Raw genomic sequence first — 20,512 nt, forward strand, 5'->3', positions numbered from 1 at the left:
TATAATTGTAAGCAATGAATAATTAATTAATAATATAATATTAAAATAGAAAACAGAATTAAATAAAATATGAGGATTTAATTACATTAAAAATTATTTTAAAAATGAACTACCTATCATATGTTTATAGTACTAATCATTATTTATTAATCGTAAAGATTTATATCCCTCATTTGCATATTTTAATTATAATTTTTCTCAGAATAATTGAGTGAAATATGTGTAAGTTACATCAATGGCAAAATCTGTAAATATTCTAGTCAAAGGGTAACCCACTAATTAAATAGACTTAAACATTGAGAACGATACGTCAACATAAAATTTCCGTTAATCACATGTAAAAATAAATTTATTTTTAAGAATATTTCTCAAAATATTTTTAAGAGTTGTATTTTTGGAATTTATTATACCATAATTTAATAAAAATATATTAAAGAAATTTTGTAATAAATATTTTATTAAAATGAGTTCTTCCGCGATATCGCGGGGGCTCGGTACCTAGTTTACATAATAAAACCAATATTATGTAATATAAGTTAAAACTTTACAAAAATATATTTGTAAATAAGTTTTTTTCCGACTTATCCCACGTTGCTTAGTCAACTATTTTAGGCTATCAAAATTGCATTTTATAAAAGTTATATGATTATATTAGGTTCAATATATGATTATGGCGAGTCTAACATTTCGAATTAATTTTGCTTTAAATCATACTATATCATATTGACATATGTGAAAAGGCAAGGTGCACAATTACATAACTAACTATATACTGATGGTAATAATAAGAGACATCTTATATATATAAGTATATGTTAAATTGTTAATGATAATCATATTAACAATATAACTAAATTATCAACAACAAAAAACAATAACAAATAAAATTGCGAATTTCATGTTTTACACGGACGTCAAGAAGTCAATAACCCGAGTTAATAAGAACGTGTCTCCACTCTCTACCTTCCGTCCAATCAATACACGAGGCGAGGAGATTAAATAATTGATTAAATGGAAAACGTAACTAAATACTACTTGGATATTATAGTGGAAAAGTCATATTTCTTTTTTTAATATTTATATTAACATTAATTGGGTCAACCCTTAACGGGCTGGACTTTGAAAAAATTACAAAGGTCCAACAGTTACAAAAAAACCAAATCAGCGATCAAACTCCATCGCCGGAAAATGAGATTGGATCCTGCTGACAGACCTATAGTCCAGACCTAAGACAGAAGCTCGACCAGTATCACCAGTGGTTGCAAGACCAACGACTTTGCGGCAAATCCACCAAATCGAAACAAGTGACAGAAGCAACCAAAAACCGCCACAATATTTTCACCGATGGACCACCTGACTAGCTACGGATCTTCCGGCAAGGTCAAGCTTCCGATCCTAGGCTCTATGAAGTGAGGTCCCGTTCCTAGCAACCTCCTTACTCAGATCTAACACCTCTCTTCTTGCTCCGGCGACCGCCGCTTGCTTCAGGGAAAGAAACTCTTCACATCTCGTCCGGTGGAAACAAGAATCATGTCGGTGTATTAGAGGATGATGGCTCAAACCATCCTCCATAACCCGAAATCCACGAGAGCCCAAGAAGATGCCAACCTTCCCAGTTAACCACCGCGACTAAGCAATAACACCCTCCAGTCTCCCACCGACTTCCGCCACAAACCGCAGCTCCGATTTGATGGATGAGCTTCGAGAAAGCTCCACCGCGTCCAAACGCGATTTGATCAGAAGTTTATCGAAACTCATCGCCACACTCGCATCAAATGGGAGACTTACCACACCTCTGTTGCCAGAGAAGAGAACTCCCCACTGCAATCTTCTCTTTGCAGATCCAAAGCCTGCATTTAAGAACCGCCCATCCTCACCTGACAAGCAACACCACACCCTTACCGCAAGGCACTGTCGCGGCTGGAGTGAGAGATGAATAGATCTGGTGAAGAAACACCAAACCCAGCCATTGAAGCTCAAAACTTCAAACAAAGATAAGCCCCATATCCCTCACTGCTCACTGGAGCCACCAAACTCTCCGGAGAAAAAATCGACCCACGAAGTCGCCATCCCAGATCTGCCAGATCTAACCATGGATTCGACACCGTCATCAAGCATCTCCACCAGAACCTTCACTAGCAGCTACCACCTGACGAAACTTCGATTCACGCGCCGACAAATACCACCGGAACCACCACATCAAGAGAAACCAGACCTACGACGAAGGACAGCTTTGCAGAGGGAACGAGCGCTAACAGGAGGAACATAAAAACTAAAAAAGAGACATGCGCCCTCTTCGGCGCCGGAGGAGCAACCGGAGAGACAACGAAAGAAGAGCTGAAAAACCTTTTGGTTTTAGAGATAAGGAGGAGAGAAAGTCATATTTTGGACTCTACATTTGTCCCTTTGTAGTATAATGCTTCACATTTCTGTACAAAACTTTATATTTTGACATTACTAAAAACAGACCATGCATACCAGTTGTAAGCTTCAACTTTTTGTTACTTAAACCAATATATTATACCCATTCTATGACATAATTTCACCTATACCCATTGTATGAGACAGTAGTTTTCATCACCACAAGATTCATTTAGAAATTTTTAAAATTTAGACCATTTTTATTAATCCAATAAAAAATGATTATTATAAGAAAAATAGTTGGTAAATCATTTTTTATAATAATGATTTCTTATAAATCATTTCTCACCACCACAACAACAACAAAAACAACAACAATATAACGATTTTAAAAATTGAGGTGTTGTATTATATAGAACATTAATTTGTATTCCCAATTTTCCATCCCATACGAACCATGTGGAAGTATAAATATCGTTAATAAATATTGGCGGACCGTGTCTTTTTGTTATAAAATATTTAAACCATTTGTTAGGTGAAATATACTTATATTAAGAAAGACAAAAAGAGGAAGGAATGGGACTGGAGAGTCCTAAAGAAGACCCATATCATGTTTGTGCTCTTTATCATAGAGAACGGTTAATTGACTAGGAAAATTATGTTCGGACAAAGAAAAAAATGACATTGTATAAATAAGCTCTTTCACACTTATTAACAAGCAAGCTCGATCGATTACTTCTTTACCAAAGGAAAAATGAACAAGCTCCTTTACGGGTGGTTTTTATGTGTATAGAGATTACCCAAGTATGTTTGCCAAAAAAAAAAAAAAAAGAGATTACCCAAGTATCAGGGCATCAAAGTTGACTCCACATGTCCGTTCGTTTCAAGAAAATCTACACAAGTAAAAGCTGTAAAGGTGTTTTAAATAGTTTAATTGTAACTTTATTAATTAACATATACATTCCTTTTCAGCGACAACACTCACAAGATAGGATTGTGAGAAAAATTTACTTCTTCGAATGAAAAGTCTTGACGAAATTATAACTTTTCTACATCATTCATATGTATTCTTTACTGTTACTAATATGTCTTAACTTTGATAATTAATTTGGAAAGTTTTTGACTGAATATATGTCCTTCTAATTAACTTCATAGCTTAGATATTTCTAACTAGACTAGACATCATCAATAATGTTACATATGAGGACAATGAACAAAAAAAAGTCAAATTGATGATCAATTTTATCATCCGGATTTTGATACCAGGATAACCGATATCTTGACACGATATCAAAAATAAAATCATAGTCATTTCTTATTATAATAAAAGTGACGTCTGATCATATTGGCTTATTTGTTATATGAAAATAATACAACTCTTCTTATATGAACGAACTAGTTGAGATTTTGGTTGACTTTTTTTTTTTTTGTTGGGGTCCAAATCTATAGATCTTCTTTTTAAAGTCCATATAGAAAATGTAAAAGCAACAAATCCAGCCGTACACCGTCTAAGCACTTTTTTGCAAACAACGACATTTCCCTTTTTGGGTAGTAGAAACCAAAAACTCGATTTATGGCCGGGAAGGCTCGTCATCGTGTCTTCGATCGAGCCATATGAAAAAATATAGATTTTAATAAACCATGGACCACCTTTACAGAATTTAAAGTTTTGCTTAGGGATAATTTTTAAAATAAAAATATCTTAAGACCTATTTTGGGAATGATTTTTGGTGAAGGGTTAAATTGTTTTGCATAGATCAATTTCTTCTGTTGTTTTTTTCTTTCAAGTTTTTAATTTCTCTAATCTTTTAATGGAAGAAAAAAACATATTTTAAGTTCTCTTTTTCGTTCTAGCTTATTATATTTAATCGAATAGAATTTTACAATTTGAAATTGGGAATATTAAAAAACAGAAATATTCGTCCAGTCAGATTGGGAATTTGCCCCTTTCAACCGTATATGTTAAAAGAAACCCTAATTTTAATTTCGTCTGATAGTTTCTTCTTCCAAAGGGGCTTTCGCGTTTTCATCACGTCACTGACAAATTCCTCTGTTCTTCCTTATAAGCCCTACAAGATAAAGACTCTCATCACGTCCTGATTTCGATTTCGTAGTTCAGTAAACCAGATTCTCGGATTTGAGGAGATTTTCTTTGGCAACCATGGTGGCAGCTGTAAGTGATAAGTACAGTTCTTTGGCAACCATGGTGGCAGCTGTAAGTGATAACTAATGGTTTTTTGAATCCATGGGAAATCTGAAACATCAACAAGTTAAGCTCTTTGATACCTCTCTCAAATTGACGGTTCCAGATGAACCTAGTGTTAAACCATTGGCTGAGGTTGGGAAATTTGAAGATTACCAATGGTAATTGCTTGCTTCCTCCTGAATCAATATATAAAGTTCCAATCTTTTTATGTTTTTTCTCATGTATTGTTTGTTTTGTTTGCAGTAACAATGCAATATGGCACTATGGTCCAAAGTTAAAGGAAAGGATACTCAGTTCACTTGTCCTTTAGCCATTACACAGGTTTGGTTTTGTTTGGTGTTTAGAAATTTCGTGTCTTTTTGTTTTGATTCTTATCCTATTGAAAAATTGTCACTTTTATAGGCCTTTGTTACAAATCTCCCTACTTGTGATATGGTGGAATCATGCTCTGTAGCTCAACCAGTCCCGGCTCAAAGGGGCGGCAGGAGGGGTGAATGCCATGGGACCATTCCAAAATTCATGAAAACCCTTTGAACAAAGGGGACCAGAAAAAAAAAAATTTCTTGTGAAAGAGGTCCAAAAAGTTCAGTTTACCTAGGGTCTAAAAAACTATTGAGACGGGACTGAGCTCAACCTGGATACGTGAATGTTGTACTCTCAGCTAAATGGATGGCTAAGGTGATGATCAGCGCTAATGTTTTATTTGTGCACTTTGTCTACTCATTCATTAGTCCTCGTATGTTTAACATCATTGTTTTTATTCTAATCTTATCTGCAGAGCATTGAAAATATGCTTATCAATGGGATTGAGACATGGGCGCCTACTCTTACGGTTAAGAGAGCTGTAGTTGATTTTTCCTCCCCAAACATTGCGAAGAAAATGCGTGTTGGTCATCTAAAGTCAACTATCATCGGTGACACGATAGCTCGTATGCTGGAGTACTCAAATGTGGAAGTTCTGCGCAGAAACTATGTTGGTGACTGGGGAACACAGGTAGCTAAACGACAACGATTTAAAAGCCTAAGGGCATCTCTATTAGGGAGTTCTCTCAAAATACTCTTTAATAAAAAATTAATATAGAAAGGAAAGAGAAGAAAAAAAAGAGAAGAACCGATACTCATTTTACTTCCGGAAGAACCGTTGCTCACAAAGTACTAACAGGTGTCATTCAGTTAATGGTTGATATTAATAAAATATAATAAATATATAAATATAATTAAAATAATAATTTTTTTTTTTAAAGTAACTGTCTGTCGTTACTCCCGTTGATGATGGTCTAAGCTGTTGGAAAAAATAAATGCCATACTATCATCGTGTCTTCGAGTTCGACCGAACCATATGAAAAAAAAATAGATTTTACTAAACCATGGTCCATGGATCACGTTTGTGTTTAAAGTTTAAATCCACGTTATCCACTTTAACAAAATTTAAAGTTTTATTTAGGGAAATTTTTCTAAATATAAATCTCTTAAGACTTATTTCGGGAATGATATTTGATGAAATGTTTTGCATAGATCAATTTCTCTACAGTTTTTTTTTTCTTTCACGTTTTTAATTAATTATTTTAAGTTTTTTTTTCTTTCTTTCTAACTTATAATTAATCGAATAGAATTTTGCAAATTTTGAAATTGGGAATAGTAAAAAAAATAGAAAAATTCGTCCCTGGCAAATTGGGAATTTGCCCCTTTCAACCGTATATGTTAAAAGAAATCCTAATTTTCCGTCGGATCTTTTTTCTTCTTCCAAAGGGACTTTCGCGTTTCCATCACGTCACTGGTAAATTCCTCTGTTCTTCCTTATAAGCCCTACAGGATAAAGACTCTCATCACGTGTTGATTTCGATTTCGTGGTTCTGTAAACCAGACTCTCGGATTTGAGGAGATTTGCTTTGGCAACCATGGTGGCAGCTGTAAGTGATTAGTACAGTTCTTTTTTTAATCCAAGTGAAATTCACAATTAAAAAAATTACAAGTGTTGGTTTAAAAACCTATATCTTACAATTAGAATGGTCGTGTACTCGACGTACACATATTGCATGCATATACATACCTCACGTCACATGTATACATATGTATTTATTTTGTTTGGGCCAAATCGTATTCAAATTTTACTTGTATATATTCATATAAAGTCCACTGTTATCACTTTCGCCTCGTCGGCACTTGGAAGATATTGACTACCGACAACAGAATTGTAGGTTTTTAAACAGTGAAAACGATACTATAATAAGTCAAATAAAATGTCATATATATTTTCTCAAAGTGGACCATATATAAGACCCCTCCAAAATGAACTCATATAAATGTTCAATAAATGGAGATATATATATACATATAGGTATGTGGTTTAATTAACATGTGTATCTATATCCGCCGTACGTGATCAACTGATTTGGGCAGAGTTCATGCTCCAAGCGTTTAGGTTTAAGACATCAACACTTTGAGATCCATAATTAAAAGCAAAGAGATGTGAACTTTTCCCTATTGCCAATTTTGGATACACTCTTGAGGTAATGCATGCTCTCCCCTTTCCACCGAAGCTCTCCACTACTGACTGATCAATCTACAACAACACCATATAACATACACTTAAAAATAAAATAAAAACAATCTGCAATCAAAATATTCCCCTTGACTCTGGTATTTAATCATTGCAACACTGTAATGTTTTGATCAGTACTTATTATAATGAATAAAATCTCTTAATTATTTTCATGGTATTTTCAAAGAATATTCCCAAAAAGGAAGGTTTTTAAATATTTGCATGCCTTATTAATATTTTCTTAAATGTAAAACATAAAGTACAAACTTTTATATACAGCTAAATATGTGTAAAATGGAGACTTAATTACCAAGGCTCTGAGAGGTATTGGTTTGTAAGGATTAATATCCACAAAAGCTCCGTAAGTCGTTTTGTCATTATCTTCCTCCAGTGAAGATCTGTCCCAATTCCACATCACCAACAAGTCCAAAAAAATTAAAAGTCAGTTTTTGGATAATTGTTTAATATTTTCAAAGGAACCCAGTCTTTAGATCTATATATATGTGAGTCCTGTTGGAAATATAATATAAATATGTGTGACAAAAGACTATCTAAATTAATGTACTTGATCGGGATCTTTAATCAAAGAAACGTACCTGCTTTGGTCACTGCACATGACCACGACGAATTTACCGCTGTTTTGACGGGCTTTGAAGATTCTAAAATAAACAGATGTGTACTCTTCCAAGTTCTTAGATGCGAGAACCATCAAACCGAATGGACCAAAACTAGACTTAGCCGACACATTCATCTGACTACAAATCAACTGCGGATCGGTCCAACTTGGGTCTATCACATCCGCTTTCTCCAAGTCTCTTACTTTGAATAAAACCTCCACATCCGCCTGTACGATCACAAGAATAGTGTCAAAAACATAATTTTCTCATACCAATGTTGTTTTAAATTTTTTTAATAATCAAACCTGTGCAGCTGTCACACCAGACACTTCAAGCCTAGATCCAGACTTTAGAACTTCGTTGCGTAAGTTTTTGACTTCTTTCGTACGTAATCCTTTAACTTCCCTAACGGGCCACTGAATTAATTGTTTCCCTGATCGATCAAGCCATATTTTTCTCGGAATCGTCTAATCAAGAATGAAACGAAAATTTGATTCAATGTTATATTGACTTTAATCACTTCATCAATTTATGAATTTTATTATAAAAATGATTACCTGAATACCGGACCAGCCTTTCTCAACATCATCCTCAACCGACGATGACTCGTTAGTCCAACCCCACAAGATTCTCCGGTTCTTGCCCGAGTCATAAAACGTTTTCGACGCGTAATACTTCCCGTAATCGTATCTAGGAGCCGTAGCGTCCATTTTAAAACCACTGTCCGGTACGAATTTGTCTTTAACCCGGTCGTACGTACCGATCGTGTAGTAGTCATGTTTCGTATCGTCCAAGCTTACTTTGAACACGTGCTTAATCTCATTAGGTTCACCAAACGAAGACGTTTCCACGCCTTTAGAACCGGACCTCGTCACCGGGAAAAAATCAGGACATTCCCACATACCACTTCCGTCGTCGTAGTGCAACGGCTCAGGAGATTTTTCCCATTTTAGAAAGTCTTTGCTCGTGTAAGTGATCGCTAACCCACGACGGTCGATCTTGCTTCCGATGATCACTCTCCATTTCTTGTCTTGGCCTAGCCACGCGGTGGTTGGGTCACGGAACGAGCTGGCGTTGATTCCGTTAACGGCGTCAGGAGCCATCAAAGGATTTAACGTAGACTTTGTCCATTCACGGAGATAAGGATCGGAGAGATTCTTAGGTTCGGCTATGTTTTGGACCTGTTGGTTCTTGGGGTCAATTCCGGTATAGAGGATAACCGGTTTACCGTCGGGGAGAATTGTAACTGAACCGGACCAGCATCCGTTGATGTCGAATGGTTCAGATGGGAAGATAGCTGGAGGATGTGGCTCCCAGTTGATTAAGTCTGTTGACGTGGAATGAGCCCACACTATGTTACCCCACACCGCTCCCTTGGGGTTCCATTGGTAGAAAAGATGATATATTCCTTTGTATATCATAGGCCCTGCGTAAGTTTAAAAATATGTGCATATTTTATTAATCATAAATGGATATTATAAAAGGAACGTGCAGCGTAACATGAGGTCGACCAATACATTAGAAAAACCAAATATGCAGTTGGTAAAACAATTAAAAAACGAGTTTCTAGGGAAATGATCTGTCTATTGGATATGAAGAGTTGAGTAAAAGTTTTAAAAATTTAGGAGAAGAAGAGAAAAAAAAAAATCTTACCATTAGGATCTGCTCACGACAAAAGATCAATCCAAATTGTCCAAGGTACGAACCAAAACGAAAAGAAATAAACAAGACAAATGTTAGAGAGTGATAAAAAATATTTTGGCATTGAGATTGAGGTTGATATGGCATTTTAGTTAGTCATACCGTTCATCCAATTTTTTGGGGGTTGAAAATGGAAACCGGTCCGGTAGCTCTGGTTTACGGAAGGAGATTCGGTGTTAGTGCTTTGCAAAAGTCTCTCGTAGACATGGTGCGAGGCTTCAAGATCGACGACATAGTTACCAATAAGTAACGTGAATAATAACCAAAGTCCAATGTTGGAGAAAACTTCTCTTGTCATTGTGTGTTTTTGTTTTTCTTACTGGTTTAGTTTTTGTTTGAAGGAATGGATCATGTCAAATTTATAGGCAAAGGACGAGGGCAAGCCTATCAATATCTAAATTTGAATATAATATTTGTCCAAAAAAAGTTGTTGTTTCTTTGGGTTTGTTGTCAATAATAGTAAGTGTTATACTGCCATAAGTCAGACATCTAAAACAAGTTGTTTCCTAATTGTTTACTAAAAATTTGAAATACGATAGTTTTGTTGTTGTTTCTATTGGTAGAAAGAAAAAAACAATTAATAAAGGCAGGGAAATAGATTGAAGGAACAACAAGTACTATACGAAATCGTATTGTATAACTTTTTTTTACGGCTAAAAGGTTAGTACACTTCTACAAGTAACTTTCTCACCCAAAATTTGATCAGATCAAATTTACAGTGTAAAGATATATATCCACAATTAGTAGCGTTTTGGTTTACATGATAGAAACAATACTGGTTAGATGTAACATGTAAGTTAAAATTTTACAAAAATATATTTGTAAATAAGTTTATTTTTGACTTATCCCACGTTGTTTAGTCAACTATTTTAGGCTATCATCTGAAATTAATTTGTCTTTATATTATACAAGATTAAACAATTGATTAAATGGAAAACGTAATTGAATACTTGAATATTATAGTGGAAAAGTCGAATTTTGGACTCTACCTTTGTCCCTTTGTAGTATCATGCTTCACATTTCTGTACAAAACTTTATATTTTGACATTACTAAAAACAGACCATGCATACCAGTTGTAAGCTTCAACTTTTAGTTACTTAAACCAATATATTATACCCATTCTATGAGATAATTTCACCTATACTCATTGTATGAGACAGTAGTTTTCATCACCACAAGATTCATTTACAAAGTTTTAAAATTTAGACCATTTTTATTAATCCAATAAAAATGATTATTATAAGAAAAATAGTTGGTAACTCGATCTTATCATATCCTTTTGTTTTTTTTAACCCTAAACCTCACCACGACAACAAAAACAACAATATAACGATTTTTAAAATTGAGGTGTCGTATTATATATAATATAACATTAATTTATATATATATTATAAGTAGATCGAGTTTCTTTGAATTTTAATATGTTATATTATTATATATATATATATGTTCTCATCAGTGACGGACCCAGGAAATAAATTTAGGGAGGTCAATTACAGAAGAAAAAAAATTATTTGTGTCATATTGGTGGTTTGAACCCTGGTTTGGGAGGACAACTTTATAGAATTTACCATTTGTGCTACTGAAACTTTGTAGAATTACATACAAAAACAACTATTTAATTAATTTGCCCAGGTCATGTGACCTGCCTCTTCCCTATGTAGGTCCGCTGTTGGTTCTCATAGTAATTAATAGTATTTGTTGTTTAGAGTATAAAAAGTCAAATTTATAAAAGAAAATGTAAAATATCACCGGATGAAATGATGTATCCATGTTGTAGCACCATATTAAAACATTTTAATTTAGATGAATGTCGATCCAAATCCGTCCTACCATATAATTTTGTCTGGTAGTATTTTATACTTTTATAAGTTTGAATGCTTATAATATTATTAAGTTTTAATCTATATATTGTTTGGATCTGTGCCACAACACAAAATAATATAATTGTTTCTTATGTTTTACATAGTTTATAACTTAACATTTGAGTAATTAAAATTTTTTTATTGATAATATATAATTTTTTAGATTTGTTTTTTTTTATGTATATACAATTTAAAAATATTTTTGTTTGGAAACTTTTTCAATTAAAATTACTTGTTCAAAAATAAAAAATTTTAATATCTATATATATAAAGTTATTTTTTTCCTGCAGATTTGTTGAGGTGATCTTAGTTACCATATAATATATATCAAATTATTTTTTTGTCAAAAAAACATTATCTTAAACAAATATATGTTTTATATCACTTAGTAAAGTAAGTTTAGTGTTTATAAATTCTAAATGATTATATTTGAGCTTTATAATTTATATTGATAAAAAATGTTTTAAGTAAAAAGCCCAGGTACAAATTCTAGTGTATAATATTTCTTAGTTAATATAACAAATATGGATATAATTTGTAAGTTAATTAATTCTAATTAGGCATGGACATTCGGGTACCCGTTCGGGTTTGGTTCGGGTATTTCGGGTTTTCGGGTTTTCGGGTTTAGAGGTATAGGACCCGTTCGGGTATTTCTAGACTTCGGGTTCGGATTGGGTTTGGTTCGGGTATTTCGAGTTCAGATTCGGATTACCCGAAGTTCACAAAACTCAAAATTTTAGTATCTAATTTAGTGTAAATTATTCAATAATATGCAATATATCTAAAAATTTAGAGTATTTTCTACCCAAATTTACTAAAAAACAGTTTAAATACTTCAAATTGTCAAAGATATCTAAATATCTGAATATTTTGAACACTTATATTATTAAAATTATAAATATTACTAATATATTACTACTATATATTAATAATGTTGGTATATTTGGTACCCGTTCGGATTTCGGTTCGGATCGGGTTCGGATTCGGGTTTTTGGATTTAGAGATTTAGAACCTATTCGGGTATTTTACAATTTCGGATACGGATTCGGATCGGGTTTTTTGGATCGGGTTTGTATCGGATATTCGGATCCGAGTATTTTGTTCAGACCTAATTCTAATCTATGATTACAAATCTATAATATATGTATGAAATAAGATAATAATACAAAAACACAAAACAAACCCACTAAACACTTGGGCCTTAAACACAAAAATGGGCTATAATAAACCCTCTATCTTCCACGAGTAAAGACTTCTTGTTCTTTTCTTCTTCTGTTTATAGTTATTTTCACTTAATTTTCACGGATAAGAATAGTTGATGGTTTTGCTTTATTGGGTATCTTCTATTTGATAGTTTCCAATACAAAATATCACTTATTGGATCGATTTACATATGGCCCTGTTTTTTCTTTCTTTCTAACTTATACTTAATCGAATAGAATTTTGCAATTTTGAAATTTGGCATGTAAGTTGGGAAAACTGCGTAGAGTGCTCTGTATTATTATGTCATGTACATAGAGTCTATTAACATAGAAAGAGATATACACAAAATAGATTCATATCTATCTTATATTATTTAAAGGAAAAACTAAGGAACTAGGAACTAGTTCACTATCTATCTATCTCTTAAAAGAGTATATATGAGTATAGAATACATCGGGTACTATTATCGACACAGTCAAGAGTTTTTCTTTCTCCGATGCCGGTAGAGCTCTTGCTCACCGGCGTCGGACTGAATCTCATTCTCTCTGGTTCTCCTTTGTTCCCTTGCTGTTTCCGGCCTCCTCGCCGAGCTTTCCATGCTCCGACTTGTATTTCAACGGCTCAATACTCTCTTTTGGAGCTGAGTCATTCTCGGTTTATAACCGAAGGTCTTCTCCTAACCACCGTATTTCATTTCGTTTCCAAGATCTGGTGGTCGGAGACCTTGAAGGCATCCATCTGCAACAACCGACTGTCGAATCCCTCGCCGCTTCAAACCCCAAACTTAGATCTCTAGATCTGATTTTCTCGGCTCACTCCCGAAGTTATTCTCTTCCCCAACCAACCACACGGCTGCTCTACTCGCCAACCCCATTAGCTGATATTCCGACCCACGGGGGTCGAGATTGTGTCTCGGTGTTTGACCGACGAGCCTCTTCACATGGACCTCCTGTAGAAGATTTTGCCTCTTCCGATTCCCTTGGACGTGGATCGAGTTTAGCCGTTGGTTGCTATATTGTTTTCTGCAAAGACCAAACCCGCATCTCGATCTCTACTGCGGGTTCTTTTTTCGACGAGGCAGTGCTCAGATTGCTAGTGGCCGGAGATCACTTTTTCGCCGCGTCATCTGTATGTCCCCTCCTTCCTCCGCAAGTCTTGGTCGACGGAGAGATCTGTCTGTTCCATCCTCTGCAAAATCACATATCCTTCGATCTTGAGGGCACAGATCTTTGTTATGTTGGCTGCTCTGGTACCCCTTTTTTGGGCCTTCCCGATCTGGTGTCGTCGGTACTGGTGACGTCCTCTTCCAACGATAGTTTGTTGTTGTCGTCTTCACTGTCCCATCAATGCGTTGAAAATGGTGTTTTAGTGACCGGTGATTGCGTCAGAGCTCACCACCGACGTGTGTGCCCAACCACCAACCTCGCCTCAGCCGGCCGTCGTTGCTGTGCATCCTATCTAGGGCATCAAACAAATGGATTAGGGTTGCAATTGTTAAATCCATTCTGGGCCAGGCCCAAGATTCTTTTAATTTTAAATGGACTAGCATATATTTTGAGATTAAAGCCTTTTTTGCCCATCAGATTAATATCACTTGAGATGTCCACCAATTTTTGGTTATGCACTTTTATTAACCCTATAAAAAATTTAGCTTTAAAGCCCAACTTCAAAATCCAGCTTTGGACTGTGTTGTCTAATTCCTCCTTAATGGAGAGCATTTACCTCTTATACTCAAGAAAGAGAGACTTTATTTTCCTCTTATACTTAAGAAAGAGAGACTTTTGTATAGTTCGATTGTGTCTTTTAGAAGGCATAGTAATGGCAATTGTAGCTTCGTGCAATACAACACCCTCTCCAAGTGTCCCCTCAGGTTCTTGGTTTTCAAGACTCTCGTCTTGTCCAGCGTGTGACCACCCTTTCCAGGGACTTTTGGTGCACGCACGGAATCCAAATACCGCGTTCGTTTTTTTGCAACGTCTGCGGCAATGGTTATCAAGATGGCTGACTATGTGGCAGTGGTCGGTCATCCTTCACCACGAGTGGTCTCACTTTGTGTGGCAACTCTTTACCTTTAGGACTTGTTGTCCTCTTTATGTATCTTATCACCTTTATGGTTTTAAGTCAAGCTTTAAAGCTTGTTTTATGTACGTTTTAAAATTGATATTTGTAGTTTATTTTGTCCTCCTGTGTAAGTTTATTGGTGTATTTGGCTCCTTTTCAAAGGAAGCTTGTAAACCTTTAATCTAATATAATGGAGTGTTTGATGGAAAAAAAAAAATCTATCTTATATTATTTGTGCTTATCTAACATCATGGCATTAGTAAAAAAAATAGAAATATTCGTTCCTGGCAAATTGGGAATTTGCCCCTTTCAACCGTATATGTTAAAAGAAACCTTAATTTTCAGTCTGATCTTTTTTCTTCTTCCAAAGGGGCTTTCGCGTTTCCATCACGTCACTGGCAAATTCCTCTGGTCTTCCTTATAAGCCCTACAGGATAAAGGCTCTCATCACGTCTTGATTTCGATTTCGTGGTTCTGTAAACGCTTTGGAGATTTGCTTTGGCAACCATGGTGGCAGCTGTAAGTGATTACAGTACTTTTTTGAATCCAAGTGAAATTCAAAGTTAGATATACACTGATGATTTTTTGATTGGTGTGATCGACAGAAGGAAGAAGAAGAAACCATGGGAAATCTGAAACAGCAACTGATTAAGCTCTTTGATGCTTCTCTGAAATTGACGGTTCCAGATGAACCTAGTGTTAAGCCCTTGGTTGAGGTTGGGAAATTTGAAGATTACCAATGGTAATTTGCTTGCTTCTACCTGAATCAATATATAAAGTTCCAATCTTTTCATGTTTTGTTTTCTCATGTGTCATTTGTTTTGTTTGCAGTAACAATGCAATGGGACTATGGTCCAAAGTTAAAGGAAAGGGTACTCAGTTCACTCGTCCTTTAGCTATTGCACAGGTTTGGTTTTTGTTTGGTCTTTAGAAAATTTCGTGTCTTTTTGTTTTGATTCTTATCATAATTTTAAAAATTTGTTAGGCCATTGTTACAAATCTCCCTACTTGTGATATGGTGGAATCATGCTCTGTAGCTCAACCTGGATACGTGAATGTTGTACTCTCAGCTAAATGGATGGCTAAGGTAATGATCAGCGCTCATGTTTTATTTGCGCACTTTGTGTACTCATTCACTAGTCTTCGTATGTTTAACATCATTGTTTTTGTTCTAATCTTATTTGCAGAGTATTGAGAATATGCTTATCAATGGGATTGAGACATGGGCGCCTACTCTTTCGGTTAAGATAGCTGTAGTTGATTTTTCCTCTCCAAACATTGCAAAGAAAATGCATGTTGGCCATCTAAGGTCAACTATCATCGGTGACACCATAGCTCGTATGCTTGAGTACTCAAATGTTGAAGTTCTGCGCAGAAACCATGTTGGTGACTGGGGAACACAGGTAGTTACATTGTCTGCTCTTTGAATGATTTCTAATTAAGACCTTGAAACCAAGTGTTGTTTTATTGTTGTTGGTATTCCAATATTTATCAAAGTCATAAAAAGCTGCTTTTTATTTTGCAGTTTGGCATGTTGATTGAGTACCTCTTTGAGAAATTTCCGGATAGTGCGACAGAGACAGCAATTGAAAATATTCAGGTCAGCCTTTTTTGCAGTTCTTCCTTATGTACCAATATTGACATACTATGTTTAATTATGTGAAGAGTCAAAGCAATTCAGTGTCTAATTTTGAGATGTCATCTTATATAGGCGTTATACAAACCATCAAAAATGAAGTTTGATGCGGATCCAGAATTTAAGCAAAAGGCACAAAAGGCTGTTGTCCGTCTACAGGTAACTAACTTTTACTTATCTCTTAACCTGAATCACTGGTGTATTTTTCTGTTTGGCAGTGTCCCAATATGCAGCTGCCTGTGGCAGTGTCTTTTTTTCTTAGTTATTTACGTTTGTTCTGTGCAGGGTGAAGATCCTGTATACCACAAGACTTGGGAAAAGCTTTGTGAAATCAGTCGTAATGATTATGCTGAGATTTATCAACGCCTTCAAGTTGAGCTTGAAGAAAAGGTAAAGGCATAGCTGGACATATATATACTAATATGATTCGAGGCAGGATGGAAAAATAGATGGATTGGTAATGAACATTACATTATTTCATGACAGGGAGAAAGCTATTACAAACCTTATATTGCTGACATGATCGAGGAACTGAATAGCAAGGGTTTGGTAGAAGAAAGTGATGGGGCCCAAGTGATGTTCATCAAAGACTTCAAGACCCCATGCATGCTTGTAAAGAGTGATGGTGGTTTTACCTATGACACAACAGATCTTGCTGCTCTTTGGTGAGTTATCTTCCTGTTAATTATCTTAGTTAGCAATCTTTGGAAAATATATCTCATCTGTTAAGACTTTTGGTGTCTGTATTTTCTTAAGTGTAGCTTCTAAAATATTGTTCAATGAGTTTGTATGCTGATGCAAGAATCTGCTTGGTCTAGGTATCGACTGAATAAAGAGGAAGCTGAGTGGATTATTTATGTGACCGATGCTGGCCAGCAGGAGTACTTTGACAGATTCTTCAAAGTAGGTTTGATGAATAAGTATTTTACGACTTGTGAAATGCTCTGTTTTGTTTTAAACTGTCAATCTTAACTGTGGTTATCTTGTCACTCTGAATCAGGCTGCCAGACAAGTAGGTTGGCTTCCAGAAAATGATGAAACTTGCCCTAGAGTTAGCCATGTTAAATTTGGTGTAGTCAAGGGGGAAGATGGCAAGCGGTTTAGAAATCGTGATAGAGAAATAGTCCCTCTAGCTGATTTGCTGGATGAGGCCAAGACTCGCAGTAAAGATGCCCTTATTGAGCGTGGTATCTTACTTTATGTCATCACTCTCTACGTTTTTTAAATTGTTGAACCATTAACTTCTTGTGTTCTTATTCATCCTTTTATATGTTGTCCACTCGGCTCTAGCTAAGGACAAAGAATGGACACCAGAGGAGCTGGACCAAACAGCAGAGGCAATTGGATATGGTGCGGTGAAGTAAGTCTCTTCTCTATTCTACTTTTATCTTCTGAATTTTTAAGGCTGACCAAATTTGATGAATATTTTTATGCTACAGCTAACTTAATGTTATGTTTAATTTTATTTCAAGGTATGCGGACATGAAGAAAAACATATCGACAGATTATAGATTCAGTTATGATGAAATGCTTAGTGACAAGGTAGTGTAATTTGGCAGCTTGTCTACATATTTGTATTATGCAGGTATCTACACATGCTTAATTTCTTATTAAATATTTGGTCGTATGTCATGAGCAGGGAAATACAGCCGTTTACCTTCTTTACGCTCATGCTCGGATCTGTTCAATCATCCAGAAATCTGGCAAAGACATAGATGAGCTGAAAAAGGTATTTTAGCTGCATGAACTCAAAACCACTTAATACTACTCATTGTTCCTCTTTGGTCTGTGTAATGTGCTGTAATACTTATCTTAACACCTATTATATTTCAGACAGGAAATTTAGTATTGGATCATGCTAATGAAAGAGCACTGGGGCTTCACTTGCTTCAGTTTGCCGAGGTAAAAACACATGCTAATTAGATAGTTCTTTCATAATCCACTTACTTTTTTCTTGGTAAAAAGATGATCAATTGATATCCATTTGAATGATTTGCAGACGGTTGAGGAAGCATGCACAAAGTTGTTACCGCACCTGCTGTGCGAGTACCTCTACGATTTATCTGAACATTATACCAAATTCTACTCCACATGTCAGGTGAGTACATTCCTAATATCCTACTTAACTATATAAAGATTGTGATATTAGCTAGATTGCATAATCAACCACCATTGTTCTAATCTTTCACTTGAAACATTAAACATTTACAGGTCAATTGTTCAGCAAAGGAAACAAGCCGTCTCCTACTTTGTGAAGCGACGGCCGTAGTCATGCGGAAATGCTTCCACCTTCTTGGAATCACTCCTGTTTACAAGATTTGATACATCATACCGGAACTAAACGACCTAGAAGGCATACCGGAACTAAGGCAAAATACTTAGAGAGGCTTTTTTTTAGCTTTTAACTTTCTCTGTTCTCATTCTGGTTGGGTAACCTGTAGATAGAATCTGAACCGAGGTGAATCATGAAAGGGTTTTAAGGTTAATCTAAGTATCATCTTAAATTAGAATGGCTTGAGGATCAACTTCTCTAGCTTCCGATACAAAGACTTACTCCAAGACTATACATTTATTATATTTATGATAAAAGTAATTACTTCTTCTTTATCGTTGAGTATATATACATATATTTATTTATTTATTTAATAAAATAGTACCTCGATAAATCAATGATTCCAAAGTTCACCAAAAAAAAAAATCAATGATTCCAAATTGGTTTTTAGGTTCAATTTGTATATAAATAAATTAAAAAATCATAGTTTCGAAGTTATTAATTATATTTAAGAGATTTTAAAGGTCCACAAATATTAATTGTAATGAATATTGAATAAGTAACAATTTTACTACTACCAAAAGTGTTTTAATGTAACGTTAAATGTGTGGAAACATTTAAATTTGACAAAAGTAATACTAACAAAAGCTTGTACGTAATATATAGGTATATAATTCTCACCCTACTACTTATAACCTTATCTACCCACTAGGTAATATCCCGCATATATACACGGGTTGTTGTATTACATATGTTAATTTATTTTAGTTTATTTAATTATATGATAATTTTTTGAAAATTTTTTTTAATAAAATTTTTTAAAATGGTATTTTTAGTGTTGGTATTAAAAAAATGTATTTTTGAAATTCTCATTAAAAATACATATATAACAAAAAAATCTCCTAAATGTCAATAATACACTTTATTTATTTAAATCATAAAAATTTACTATAATATTCAAAATTTACCTAAAACATTTAATAATTAAATTGCAATATTATTTTTGAAGTATCAACTAAATATATTTCATATGAAATGCAATTAAAAATCCCAAATATTAATTTAATTTTTAATCTCTTTTATATTCACCTTAATTTAAGCTATTAAGCTATATTGCTAGGTTAAATTCTAATGATTTCCTCTTTGTAGTAAGATTTTGGAAATGGGAATATCAAATTGTTTTTATATAAAAAATTGTTAAATTACAAAATTTTGAATTAAAGAAACACTATAATGATCTTTATATAATTATATTTTAGATCAGAAGAACTAAATATAATGATGGGTATACAAATTCTCAAAAAAAAATTGGAGGTAAGAGGGAGTTAAAAATTTTGATTTAGTAATTCTATTATAATAGTTAATTTTGTTAAAACATTGCATACTTTTAAAAATAAAATATATATACATGTACGAAGATGATTTCTTTTGATTGATTCCCTCATTGGACTTTGATTGAAATTAGTGTTGTTGAATTTGCATCGATAATAGTTTTTTTATAGCCACCAAATTTTTACTATACATATATATATATATATATATAAGATAAATCCAGCAAAATATAATCACACTCTTACCATGAGTTTTAAATTCATGCAAGAATATAAACAAAACAAAGATGATAATCCAACTCTTACAACACATATGAGATCTAACAACATTTGATATTGGTGGGAGATAAAGAGAGAATGATTACTTATAAGATGAAGTTTGTAAAAAAAAAAAAAAAATACTTATAAGATGATAATCCAAATTAGATAATGGAGATGAATCTTTAAAAATAAGAACAATGTAAAATATATATCATGCAGTCTCTAAAATTAAATTTAGCATTAAAATTTACAATGATATTTCATTTGGTTTTTTGTAACCCATACAACAAAAATAAGAAATCAAAAACAAAAGATTGAAAAATGATTTGAGGTATTGTGGAAGAGAATGAGAGAAATGGAAGAGAATGAGAAAATAGGAAAATGTGAAAGTAAAAGAATGCTAATATGAGAGAATGAGATAATGCTTATTTATATGATAAAATTGATGGAAGTTA

General features: G+C 34.1%; 2 protein-coding genes across 2 annotated transcripts; one reads left to right on the forward strand and one right to left on the reverse strand.

Moving 5' to 3' along the window:
- Positions 1–6,794: 6,794 nt before the first annotated feature.
- On the reverse strand, positions 6,795–9,816 carry LOC104745643 (beta-fructofuranosidase, insoluble isoenzyme CWINV1-like). Its single transcript, XM_087488285.1, has 6 exons — positions 9,530–9,816; positions 8,284–9,152; positions 8,032–8,193; positions 7,706–7,953; positions 7,420–7,507; positions 6,795–7,130 (listed from the first exon to the last, which is right to left on the reverse strand). Exons 1-6 carry the CDS (start codon positions 9,723–9,725, stop codon positions 6,951–6,953), a joined length of 1,743 nt encoding a protein of 580 aa, XP_087344411.1. The 5' UTR covers positions 9,726–9,816; the 3' UTR covers positions 6,795–6,950.
- Positions 9,817–14,767: 4,951 nt separating this feature from the next.
- LOC104745644 (arginine--tRNA ligase, chloroplastic/mitochondrial) lies at positions 14,768–18,798 on the forward strand. Its single transcript, XM_010466946.3, has 17 exons — positions 14,768–15,076; positions 15,163–15,299; positions 15,389–15,464; positions 15,543–15,644; positions 15,745–15,960; positions 16,083–16,157; positions 16,269–16,352; positions 16,479–16,583; positions 16,680–16,858; positions 17,012–17,096; positions 17,194–17,380; positions 17,484–17,553; positions 17,666–17,735; positions 17,833–17,922; positions 18,027–18,095; positions 18,193–18,291; positions 18,405–18,798. Exons 1-17 carry the CDS (start codon positions 15,065–15,067, stop codon positions 18,513–18,515), a joined length of 1,767 nt encoding a protein of 588 aa, XP_010465248.2. The 5' UTR covers positions 14,768–15,064; the 3' UTR covers positions 18,516–18,798.
- The last annotated feature ends 1,714 nt before the right edge of the window (positions 18,799–20,512 follow it).

This window comes from Camelina sativa, chromosome 15, assembly GCF_030686135.1.
Source record: "Camelina sativa cultivar CO46 ecotype springtype chromosome 15, ASM3068613v1".
In the NCBI taxonomy this organism is placed as follows: domain Eukaryota; kingdom Viridiplantae; phylum Streptophyta; class Magnoliopsida; order Brassicales; family Brassicaceae; genus Camelina; species Camelina sativa.

Excerpts from the sequence above, each read along its gene's own strand:
- LOC104745644 (XM_010466946.3), top strand. Across the intron at positions 15,300-15,388 it reads AAATTTGAAGATTACCAATG|TAACAATGCAATGGGACTAT; the intron begins GTAATTTGCTTG and ends TTTTGTTTGCAG. Across the intron at positions 15,645-15,744 it reads CAGCTAAATGGATGGCTAAG|AGTATTGAGAATATGCTTAT; the intron begins GTAATGATCAGC and ends TCTTATTTGCAG.
- LOC104745643 (XM_087488285.1), bottom strand. The coding sequence starts at position 9,725 with ATGACAAGAGAAGTTTTCTCCAACATTGGACTTTGGTTATTATTCACG. Across the intron at positions 7,954-8,031 it reads CTGGTGTGACAGCTGCACAG|GCGGATGTGGAGGTTTTATT; the intron begins GTTTGATTATTA and ends GTGATCGTACAG. Across the intron at positions 7,131-7,419 it reads CAATACCTCTCAGAGCCTTG|ATTGATCAGTCAGTAGTGGA; the intron begins GTAATTAAGTCT and ends GTGTTGTTGTAG.